This window comes from Cebus imitator, unplaced genomic scaffold, assembly GCF_001604975.1.
Source record: "Cebus imitator isolate Cc_AM_T3 unplaced genomic scaffold, Cebus_imitator-1.0 Scaffold446, whole genome shotgun sequence".
NCBI classification, from domain to species: Eukaryota; Metazoa; Chordata; class Mammalia; order Primates; family Cebidae; genus Cebus; species Cebus imitator.
The window spans coordinates 226661-239280 of record NW_016107761.1 but is presented as its reverse complement, the minus strand read 5'-3'; the positions used below and the strand labels follow the sequence as shown (position 1 = coordinate 239280).

The following is a 12620-nucleotide window of genomic DNA, read 5'->3' as shown; positions in this document are numbered from 1 at the left end:
TAGTAGAGACGGGGTTTCACCATGTTGACCAGGATGGTCTCGATCTCTTGACCTCATGATCCACCCGCCTCGGCCTCCCAAAGTGCTGGGATTACAGGCTTGAGCCACCGCGCCCGGCCCTAGAAACATATTTTTAAATTTACAAATATTTAGGAGTTTTTATGATATGTTTATGTTATTGATTTCTAATTTAATTCCACTGTGATGAAGACATATATGGTATGATTTTAATTCTTTTACTCTTGCTAAGGCTTATTTTATGGCACAGCAAATGGTTTATCTTCATAAATAGTTCATGTGAACATAAAAGAATGTGTATTCCTGGGGTCAGTTCAGGGGGTTAAGGGGAGGACAGTGAGGGATAGGGAGGGATGACGTGGGGAGAAATGCCAGATATAGGTGATGGGGGATAGAGGCAGCAAACCACCTTGCCATGTACGTACCTATGCAGCAACCCTGCATGATCTGCACATGTACCCCAAAACTAAAGTACAATTAAAAAAAAAAAAGTATCACACACACAAACACATATACACACACACACACACACACACACACAAAGAATGTGTATTCTTCAATTTTAGTCATGCTAACAGCAAATCCATAAAATAAATCAACAAATATAGAGAAAATCCCACATGGAAAAAAACAGGCCCAAATGAAAAAAGCAACACAAATACTTCTGAATATAGTACTTGTTGGATTGTATATGCTCAGTGTGGTATATTCTGAAGGCAAAAATAACTTAGCAAGTTTGTTGTTGGTAATAGTATGGGTATAGTAATCATGAGACTCTTTTGTTTGTATTACTGGACTGAGCAAGTAGGTAAATGTTGAAGTTGGAACAGGATTCTCACCATGGGAGAAGAAAAATACAAATATGGAATGAGTGAAAGAGAAGAATAATTCTGTGGTTTTGAATTAAAATTGGGGGTATCAGTATGAATACATGATTAAAAGATATCATGGCTGTCTCTTCTGAGGAGCCCAGAAATGATGACACCATAGCAGTGAGCACGCTTTAGATCTTGGTTTCTAAATACTATTCACGACCAAACGAAACTGAGGAAGTGACTGAATCCAGGTTTTGAACTATAAAAGTACAAGATAAACTTGCAACATCTTTTTATGCCAGAAATTAATACAAAAAAAAAAAACAACTGATGGGTTCAGGAGACAGCTTAATGAGGTTTTAACTTGCCAAATTTGGGACATTTTGACCTTCAAAAAATACTGACTATAAATGGATTGTAATGCATTTGATCTTAAAAGAAAAGGATCCATGAGTATAGAGTGATACTAAACCAAACATTTCGAAAGAAGAACCAACTTAACAGTCAATGTGAAGGTGGGGAGGGAAAGGTCTTATTTACCGAAGATGTCAATCAGTCCTTGGAGAAATCTACAAGTAAACCAACACTTAACCTGAGGTAAGTGCTAAGGTGTTAGGTTAGTATGGGAACACAAAAGACTCCTCTACATGAGAGAAGCAGGGTAAGGGATGGCTTTCTAAAGGCGTGATACCCGAGATGAATTTTGGAGAAAGGATCAGAAGCAGCTGAAGTGGTAGAAGTAGACAGTTTCATAAATATTTACTCAGGCACAGATCACCAATGAAAGCAAAAATCACAAGGTGAAAGGTTGTTGGCAAACAGGATAATCATAAAGATCTAATTGTCATACCATACACTAAATGAGTTTAAAAAGGGTGAAAGGAATAAATAGAAATAAAATGTAATAAATAAAATCAGTAAAATAGGAAAATCTGGCAAACTTCAATTTAATTAAATGACCAGTTTTGACATCACCAATAATTGAACAAGCTGACCTCATATGCCTTTAATTCGTGACACTGTGATGAAAACATTATTTTTTTTGCCAAAAATGTGTGAACTGATTATAATCATGAAAAAATAAATAAACAATTAGACAAATCCAAACTGAAGGGTATTCCATACAACAATTGGACTGCATACTTCAAAAATACTAATGTCCTGAAAGACTTTTTAAAAAGCTAGAGAACTATTTTGATTAAAGGAGACTAACGAAACATGATATGGAAACTTGATTAGGTTCTATATTTTTAAAAATCTTAAAAAAAAGATATTTTTGGAACAATTAGAGACATTAGATAACAGTATTCTATCAATGTTACATATTTTGAGTGAGATACCTGTATTGTGGTTATATGGGAGAATGCCCTTGTTAGAAGATACAGGCCGAAGTATTCAGGTATGAAGTGTCATACCCATCACCTGCCTCCTGCATTCTTGAGATCTGTAGGTTACCCTCAAACGGTTAGGCCAAATAACCTCTTCGTATGTATACTTATGCAGTATATATGACCAAATGTAACCACTGATGAAATCTAGGTAAAGGGTGTGGTAATTATTATGTTATTCTGACAACTTTTCCTTAATTATGAAAAAAATTTAAAGAAAGATCTAGGAGGGCCGGGCGCGGTGGCTCAAGCCTGTAATCCCAGCACTTTGGGAGGCCGAGGCAGGTGGATCACGAGGTCAAGAGATCGAGACCATCCTGGTCAACATGGTGAAACTCCGTCTCTACTAAAAATACAAAAAATTAGCTGGGCATGGTGGCGCGTGCCTGTAATCCCAGCTACTCGGGAGGCTGGGCAGGAGAATTGCCTGAACCCGGGAGGCGGAGGTTGCGGTGAGCCGAGATCGCGCCACTGCACTCCAGCCTGGGTAACAAGAGCAAAACTCCGTCAAAAAAAAAAAAAAAAAAAAAAAAAAAAAAAAAAAAAAAAAAAAAAAAAAAAAAAAAAAAAAGAAAGATCTAGGAAAAGTTAAAGGTATTTACATTAATGATACAAAAATTGTGTACAATTTCCAAATAGAGAGAAGGGGAGAAGAAACTCCAGCAACCATGCTAAAGTCAGCAAAGGAAAATTTAAAAAGAAACAACAAGAAAAGAACATCAAATAAGATGATGGAACTAGAAGAAAAAAACTAAATGTCCTTAATTATATAAAAACTTCAATGTCCTTAATTATATAAATTTTTAACCCTTAATTGGGTTAAAAAATCAGATTTGTACTAAGAGATATAGCTTTAAAAACGAAAGAATAAAAAAGATAAACAAAATAGGAGTCATAATCATATTAGACAAAATAGAGTTCAAGGTGAAAAATACTAACTGCAAGAAATAATATTTTAGATGACAAAAAAGTATGAGCCACAAAAAAGTTATGTTTTTATAAACCTAAAATATAGCTTTGAAATATGTAAAGCAAAAGTCAAATTCAATTCTAAAATCACACTAAGAGTGTGAAACAATTATTATATACATATCTCTATACTTTAGATCAGTATATAATATAAATATTTATATTTCCATGACTTAACTGATTATATTACCAGTTGATCTAAAGGGTAAGTATAGATATATGTACATAACAGATGCCAGTTAAATGCTCTTAAAATGATATTGTTATTGACATTTTGTTAGGACAGAAAAATAGTGATAATTTTTAAAATGTGATAACAATATTGTGACTATATTTAAAAATTTGTCCTTATCTCTTGGTGATACATTGTTTTATGAGTAAAATGATACACTGTTGAAGACTGGCTTCAAAACAAACAGGAAGGGTTAAGGAGTGGGTAGGATGTGATTTGATACCATTACCTGGGTGATGGATACATATGTGTTCATTGTTCTATTTCTATTTTTGTATGTGTTTGACATTTTCCAAAATAAGATGTTTCTAAAAGGAAATTACCGTCTTTAAAATGAAGAGGTGTACGTCAAGCTTAGGGGTTGTAGTGAAAAGATAGTCATTGTATTATTATAAGAAAAAAATAGAAATAACATTAATGTGCTAATAGGCAAATGGTTAAATGAATTTCGGGACAATCCAACTGAATGCAAGACAGTCTTCAAAAGGATGATGCCCATCTTTGTACAGGGATATGAAAAACTGCTCAGGATACAGTAAGTGAAAGAGCAAGTTGCAGATCTCTCCCTTTTTCTCTGTCTCTCTTTCCACCCATCCAGCTCTTCCAACTCTAACCAATACATGATTGTAGGAAAACCACCAGAAAAGATACTGTCCAAACCATTGGCAGTGATCATTTCTTGGGAAGAGGGGGAAGAAAGGCATTAGCGAGAGGCAGAGGATGAGATGGAGGGCAAAGATCTTTCACTTTTTACTTTATATGCTTATGAATTCTTTTATTTTTTTTCCCAGGAAGCACAGATTTTAAAATTTAAAAAGGGAACAATGTTTATAAAAAGGAAAAGAAAACAATTGTGATTTGGCAATCCCTCTTATAAAGGAGGTACATATGTTCACCCTACCATGCTTGGGCATTGATTCTGACCTAAACCCTATAATTAGGATTCTAAATTTCCCTAACATATACCCAGCAATAACCAGCAATGACCTCCAAGGATGTGTAAGATCTATCTTTTTTGTTATAATCAAGTCTCTTTCGTGGCTAATATCCCTTCACCAGTTTTCAAAAACTGAAGGGGGCATAGATAGCATCAATTTATAAGGTTGGTCAATTCAGGTTTCGTGGGAGTATTTTCAAACTAAATTTCTTGAAACATTTGGGCATTTAGAGCATGATCATTTGCATGGCATTATTATCTATGCATCTCTGCTGACTTTGTGAACATACAGAGATCACTGTAGACTGAAAAATGGAATTATAGCTACAAGGGACAGTGGGAGCTTCTATGCCAAAACTTTCTTTCAGAGAGAAAAAAAGAATTGAAAGGATATGCTAAGGCCATACTGTGCCATTACTGGTTGTAGATCCTAGGTTTCCAGGTTTTATGAACAATGATAGCATAGCCTTCTTCTTATAACAGTTACTTGGTTTTCAACCTTTTTTCCAAGTCTTGTAATTGGAGATGTTCCTATGCCTTTAATTCTCATATCTTTGCAAATTGTGTTCTTGAAATAAGAAATAATGCCTGAGATATATAATATATTCAATAAATTCTGGCTAAATAAATGGATGAATGAACAGAGAGTTTGAACTCTTTTGCAGAAGCCCAATATTTGGACTAAAATGATGCAAGTCATCTTTTTGTCCAAAAACAGAATAGACTATTCTGGTTGATCTTCATAAAACTTCCCTAAAAGTCCCATGTCCAGAAGTCATAGCTTATTCCCATACCTTCGTAATACCCTTGGTGTGACTTCCTCACCCAATCCTACCTTGCTCCATTCCCATCAGTTAGAAATAGCCATGCTGTTCTGAGGATGCTAAGAATTTTAATATACAATACAGAGAGTGGCCTAATGTACTTTTTCTGCTCCTGGGACTACTCCGCCTTCGAATCCCACTCATTCATCCATGCAGTCATGCATGCAAGAAATGTTTACCTCGCACCTACTGATCTGCTATCTGTTAGGCACTATAAGTGGTACTGGAGTACAGTGAGAGTGAAGCAAGCAGGGCAGTACACTCCAGGAACTTTCAATGCAGGCTGTCGTACACTCATCACCTGACTCCTTCATTATTGATCATCTGATCTTTTGCCATTCCTAAATCTGAGATTTAGCGCATATAACTTGAAGCATCTTTCTGATATCTTAACTTCTGAAGGCTTCTACTTCCTATTGCATCCTAACTTCATCTAGATGGACATGTCAAAACCTTTCCAACAGCCCTCTAGGCTTTGGCTCATGGGGTGCTTCAGACATGTTTTCCTTTTCTTCACATTCCTGTTGAAAGCAACCTTCACCCAGGAACAATCTGGATTAACTATGCCAACTGTTGGGGCCAACAACACATTTTTGATTAAGCAAGACATTGGGACCACAGCCATCAGTAAATTCCAACTATCAAAGAACTAAATGGTCTGGTCTGGGAAGACAGGGGCAGTGAGGACCTTGCCCCTCCTATGCCTCAGGGCATTTAAAAAATCTAGTTGATTTGTAGTGAATTCCTGAGTGCCTGGGAGCACTCTTCTGTTAGCCTTGGAGCAACCTGAAGATAAGAACTGGGTATGCTTTTTAACGTGGAGCCAACTCCCCGGTGGGGTAAGGTACTTACCTAACCAACACTGGAATCTTGGGCATCTTCTTGGAGACTTTGAAGAAGCTCGTGTCCCCTTTGTTTTCAGTAAAGTAAATGCCAGCCACACTGGTCACGAGGTTCCCGGGGAATGTGAACAGAACCCTTTCATCATCACCTTGGTTGGCCCAATCCCAGGCTTGTCCTCCTATCAGCAAGCCGCCACCTTGTTTAATGAACTTGACCAGCTTTTCCATCATGGTTTCATTGTAGGCATCAATACAGTAAACCCCGAGGGAATCCTTCACTTCTGGCTCTACCTTTGTATCTACTCCAGAGCCCTCAAGGATTTTGGCCAAAGGTGCCAGGGATGGGTGTACACCAATGGGAGCCCCAGGGGAAGAACAAAGCCACCCCACTGCATTCAGGAGAAAGGGAGTGAGCTGGGCTTCCACCAAGTAGTCCTCATGGGACACAACCACCAGGCGGCCACGGCCATAGGAGGAGGCAGCAATGAGGACCTGGCCCATGTCATTCACCATCACAGGAAATGAAGCCTCTCCAATAAGAAGCAGTTCACATGGAACAGCATCTTCGGGTACATCCCAACTTGTCACGCCTTTCATAAGGGCCTCGAAGGCAGCAGAGGGAGTTGCCATGGCTCTATTGGTTTCTGCAGAGAAGAAGGTAAAGACTCAGCTTAGTGAAGAATGGATAAACAAAGAAACAAATAAAGCAGTTCACTCTTCCAGTAGCTGGGTGATTCTTCCCACTATGCAGATGAGGCTGACACTGGGAAATGATTCAAGCGCAGGGTGTCAGTGTCTGCAGTCCAGGAGACCCCACTGGGCCCTCACCTCTTAAACTCAGTGGTCAAACTTAAAGAGCATGATACTTTTCCATCACAGAAGGAAACAAACAAAAGGAAAGAATAAGTGTGGAATTGTGGCCCCCCAAAGAGATATTTTGAAGTCTTAACTCCTAGTTTTTTGGAAAGAGGTCTTCAAAGATGTAATCAAGCTAAGATGAGGTCATATGTGATTCGAATGGCTCGTAGTCCAATGACTGATATCCTTGTAAGAGGACATTTGGAAACATAAGGGAGAATGCTATCAGAAAATGGGGGAAGAGATTGGAGTGGTGAGTCTACAAGGCAAGGAAGACCAAGAATTGATGGCAAACACCAGAAGCTAAGAGAGAGGCATGGTACAGATTCTGTCTCAGAATCTCCAGAAAGAACCATGCTGCTGACACTTGGATTTCAAAATTCTAAGCCTTCAGAACTGTGAGATGATGTCTTCCTGTTATTTTAAGCCACCCCATTTGAGGTCATTTGCTACAGCAGCTGCTGGGAGCTCATACAGTGGTGCAGCATGTTGTCCTCCTAGCCCATTCCATCCCTCTTGGCTCCCCCACTAATCATATGAATCCCAGCTTGAACAACTCAGAACTTCCATCTGAAATGCCTGGGCTCTCAGAGAAGGTTCTTTGGTCAAAGTCACAGCCTAGGTAAGAGAAAAGTGGAAATTCTCTGTGGTTTAAATGCAATTCTCATATAACCAGGAGCAGAAGGTAACAAGATATGAAATTATTGCAGAATCCTAATTGCACCTGGGATGCAGCTGACAAAGGTGAGGAGGCGAAGTCACAGATATCCTCTGTTTCTTCACAATGAGCTCCCCACTAAGGATGCTCTATAGTCTGACCTCTGCTACACGCACTGTACTGAAATATTTCTTCCAAGGACAGATGTGTTTTCATGGTCAGGTCATGCAGGGCGTCTCATCCTCAATGACCACTCAGCAGCACAGGACATCACTTCTCTTCCCATCCATGAGGCTGAACCACCTCTGTCAGTGTGGCCTGAGCTAACCTCTTTATATCCAACCTCTGGGACCACTTACTTTCTGTCCTTTTCTAACCTCCTCTTGGAAAATGCAGATTGTCTTTACATTTTAATCTTTGGCCTTTACCACTTGTCTTTTTCCCTTGTCAGATAGTATATGCTCACTCTCAACATAATATGCAACATGATTATAAACTTGGGCTCTGGAGTTAGGGCAGTCTGAGTTTGAATTTCAGCTCTGCTGCTTATTAACTGTGAGACTTGCATAACACATCTCAAAGACTTAGTTTCCTTATTAATTAAACAGAAATAATAACTACCATATAAACTTGTCCTGAGGATTAAAGGAAATAACAGGTTAAATGCCTTTTCATAAATATTCAAGTATTTATTTATGTGCTTATAATTATTTGGTTAAGAATAAACCATTTAATTTAAGCATATGAATAATAAAGAATTCTCACAAAGTGGAAAAACAATTTAACCTAATGTAGGTTTTACAAACACTGAATTGAGCATGTACTGATTCTGATCTGATAGTTTTCATATTTTGGTCCCAATACTAATACTAACACTAACACTAATGCTAATTACTATTACATTTATCCCTCAAATATCTCTGTGTGCCCTTGAGAAAGTCCTTCACACAGGCTATGTGCCTTCCACAAGCCAGGATAAAACAGTTCCAGTCTTGAAATAACAAGTTCAAGACCACTACTAAAGAGCACACTGGCCATTTATAGCCAGTCTCTAACTCTAAACTAAAAAGTCTTAAATTTATTATTTCCCCTCTAAATGAGCTCTTCTAAGGCAAATTACATAAGCCCAATGTTTCTAGTAGTTAAACGGAAGAATTAATGACCTACCTACCTCAGGGAACTATTGAGAAGATACTGTCATGAACATTTGGTAAGTAAGAAGCTTGTCTTTCCCCTGCTCCTCTTGGTGCCCACAAATAATCAGGACAGCAAAGCGCACAGTGTCACAGCATGTCCTGGCTCCCTGCTGTACCCATATCCAGTTGGTCACAGGTCCTATCAATGTCCTTCTCATGGTTTCCAATCACACTGCCATTAACTTGGTGTAGGTCCTTAGTAATTCATGCCTGGACTCAACCAATCCAATTTCTATGTTACCAGGACCTGTTCCCACCTTTACTTTTCTAAAATCACTCTAATCATGCTATTTACCCTCAAAGCTCCACCTTAGTCCCTGGGGACAATCTACTGCCTCCCGGTGTGGACCGCCTGCAGGGCTGGCTGCTCCCTGGGTTTTCCTGCCTTTTCTCCTGCTGCCTCTCTCCCTGCACCATCCAGTCTGCCTTGTGTTGCTGGACATGCCCTGCTTTCATTTTAGATTATCTTTCCATTCTCTTTATGTTCCGTTCCCCCTCCTAAATCTTTCTATCTACGGAAATCCTATTCTTTTAAGAGAAGATATGGCACAGAAAAGAAATTTAAAATGGCCACTTCTGTGAAAAAGTGCTTAATCTCACTAGTAATCAAGTAATGGAAAATATATTGTGTATTTGTCAAAAAAGAACTAGGAGAAAATGGAAGAGGAGAAGAAGGGGAAGAAGATGAAGAAGAAGACAAAGGCAGCTAATAATGTTTAATATTTGAAAGGCGATGGGAACACCATCACAATCTGCAGGAAGGATGGAGAATGTCTGCACTCTTTTTCAAAAACCATTTTACAGTGCCTACTTGGCTTCAAAAGTGTGCCTATTCTTAGATCCAACAAACCCTCTTCTAATAACCCTTCTTACAGAAACAAGAGGGGCAGTATCAAAGACATATGCACAAGGATGCCGACTTCACAAAAAATTACAAATGGAGTTAGAGAAATGAAAACCTAGAAGTACAAATAGATAGATTAATAACAAGGAATGTTTCCTAGAATCATTTTTTACTCTTGTGGGTGCAGGATCTCTAACCCAAACCCATACCTATCCAACTTCCATATAGCTCCCAGATACCCATTGTACCCAGCATAAGACCCTGTAGCACTGCCCCAGCCATCTACCCATACATACCCGCTAAAGAGCTGTCCATCAGAATCCTTTTCTCTCAGCCTCTCCTGCCTCTAGTGCTGACACAAGCACAAGAACAGGGAACTCACGCATCTGTCTCATTAGTTGTTTTCTAAGCTAGTTCAAGGATGGGTTGACTATATTTTACATCCACCTAGAAGAATGTCCCAGATACATTTTAAGTGAAAATTTCAAGTCACTATGAGATATAGAACATGAACTCATTTTTGTGCAAGCAAAGATAATGACACTAGCAGTAGTAATTATTATTATTAGTAGTAACAATACAACGCTTACCAAGTTCCTGCATTATTACAAGTGATTTATGTAACTAATGCTGACAATAAACCTATGAGGTATTTACTATCACTATCCCCATTTTATGGACGGGCAAAACAAGAATTCTAAAATCATAATGCCCAGAGAATTAGTTATTAAAATTAGTTATTTGTTCAAAGTCACACAGGTGGTAAGTGGTGGTGAATCTAGGTTTCAAATCCAGGAAACCCAGTGCTTGAGTCCATACTCTTAAGCACAAAGAATATCCAAGTACCTGTTACATACCAGGCTTTTATATGCACTGAAAATCTACAGCGGCCATATTTCAACATAATAACATTGATTACATTAGGAAGGAAGAGGTGAACAGTTTTTTGTCTTTATACAAATCTGCATCCTTTGAATTGTTGTATGTATTGCTACTACAATGAGAAACAACACTGAGTTAATATAAATTCAGTCAAGCAAGTAAACACACATTAAAAGATTAGGTACAGTATATACACGATGAGGTAGACTGATCAACTGATCCTAGCTCACCGGTCCTAAAAGGTCTTCCTTCATCTCTGATCAGGTTGTGCATCTGCATCTGCCCACATATAAATTTCATTTCCTCCTCTATAGGAATTCCTTGAACTCTGCAGCTGGTTGTGTCCCCACTTTAACCAGCTATCAGTGACTCCATCACTTGACTTTTGAACCAAATGCCCCCTCTTTATGCCTGAATCCATGTTTGTTCTCCAGGCTTGGTGAGCTCAGATGAATAAAACCTGGGAGAAATGTCCTTTTCTTTCTCTCCCTAACCCTCCTACGGTTCCTGCTTTCTTTCCCCTGGGCCCACCTCTGGCCCCTTTCAGCTTGCTGGAACCGAAGTCATCTCCAAAGCAGAAGGTATTGCAGGCACAACCTGTAACTCAGAAAGAGAGCAGAGCTTTCACTCCTACCACAAAGCAGCACCATGGCTCCTAAACTTGGTTTTCCCTTTGAGAGACGTGTGGAAAGGCAGGTAGATGGTGGGCCATGCTGGATGCTGTACCACCCATATCCCGTATAGTAGTGTGATTTCAAATCCTGAAACTAGAGTAAGTGTCTGAGGCCAGAGTATACATTTTATTCTTTGGATGAATAGACAATCCATGTCTGGATGATTAAATGACAGATGAGGTATAAGGGTAAACCCAGAATCATTTTTTTCAGCAAATAGCTAGCCTGACCTTGAAAAACTGGTTTGTATTACAGACATTCAATTCTAAAGGTCTTCTCTCCTTGGTGTTTTTTCCCCCCACCCCGCATGACTCTCCTGTTTTTCTTTATACATCCAGTATCTTTTGAAGACATTGGGCTAGCTCAACCCCTTCTTTTGAATTCTGTCCTAGACATTCCCAGCTCAGTCTTATTTATTTCTCACTTAGATTGTTTAATTCATACATCTGTGAGAATATGTAATACACATGGAGGGATATAGATGGTAAAATAATAAAACAATCTGAAAAATTAAACGAACGTCCATATACCTACCATTCAGCTTTAAAAATAGACCTTTACCACCGTCTTTGAAGCCCCTGCTGTGATTCTCCCTGTTCAGCGCCTCCTTCATCCCCATGGGAGTAAGCAGGATTGGAGACTTTCCTTTTTCTATTCCTCTATTTTTACCTTACCCAACTGCCTTCTTAATTCTCAAGTTCCCTGGAGGCTCTTTCTCTCACTCCCATTGGCTTACTTCTCTACTAGGTCACTCAAGAGGACGACACAATTGAGGAGCAGTAGCCCAGGAGTGAGAAGACCTGGTATTATCTTTTCAAATGTGGGTGCTGCCTCACCGCCAGCTGTTGATCTGCATGCCTCAGGGAGTGTTCTATAAAATGCAGTGTGTGAGAAGGGATATTCTAAACTCCCAGCGGCTGTCAGCAGTCAGCTTGGAGTCTGACTGGAGTCAGTGGAGCCAGCGGGACTCCACTCTCTCCTCCCAGGCCCAGAGCCAGTATGCAAAGAGCACATCCGTGACGTCTGGAGGAGGAGGGGACTGGGGACTAGCGGGTGGCTGGCAGGGAGGAGGGGAGCTCCTCCCGGAGCGCGTAAACACACACACACGCGCGCGCGCGCGCGCACACACACACGAATGCGAGAGGAGCTTCTCTGCGCACGCATAAACACACGCGCGCACACACACGAATGCAAGGGGAGCTTCTCCGCGCGAGCATAAACACACACACGAATGCGAAGGGAGCTCCTCCGCGCGCGCGTAAACACACACACGCGCACACACACACGAATGCGAGAGGAGCTCCTCTGCGCACGCATAAACACACACGCGCGTACACACACACACACGAATGCAAGGGGAGCTCCTCCGCGCAAGCATAAATACACACACACGAATGCAAAGGGAGCTCCTGCACGCGCGCGTAAACACACACACACACACACAAATGCGAGGGGAGCTCCTCCGCGCGCGCGTAAACACACA

At 40.0% G+C, this 12620-nt stretch overlaps 1 protein-coding gene across 4 annotated transcripts in view; it reads right to left on the bottom strand.

Moving 5' to 3' along the window:
- The window catches only part of TCAF1 (TRPM8 channel associated factor 1), a 51873-nt gene that overhangs the window by 21479 nt on the left and 17774 nt on the right, over positions 1-12620 (bottom strand). For all 4 annotated transcript variants that reach the window (XM_017511287.2, XM_037732379.1, XM_017511286.2 and 1 more), the window contains exon 2: positions 6036-6669. In XM_017511287.2, the coding sequence (XP_017366776.1) occupies positions 6036-6655 (620 nt within the window). In that variant the 5' untranslated portion in view covers positions 6656-6669. The remainder of the gene's footprint in view (positions 1-6035; positions 6670-12620) is intronic.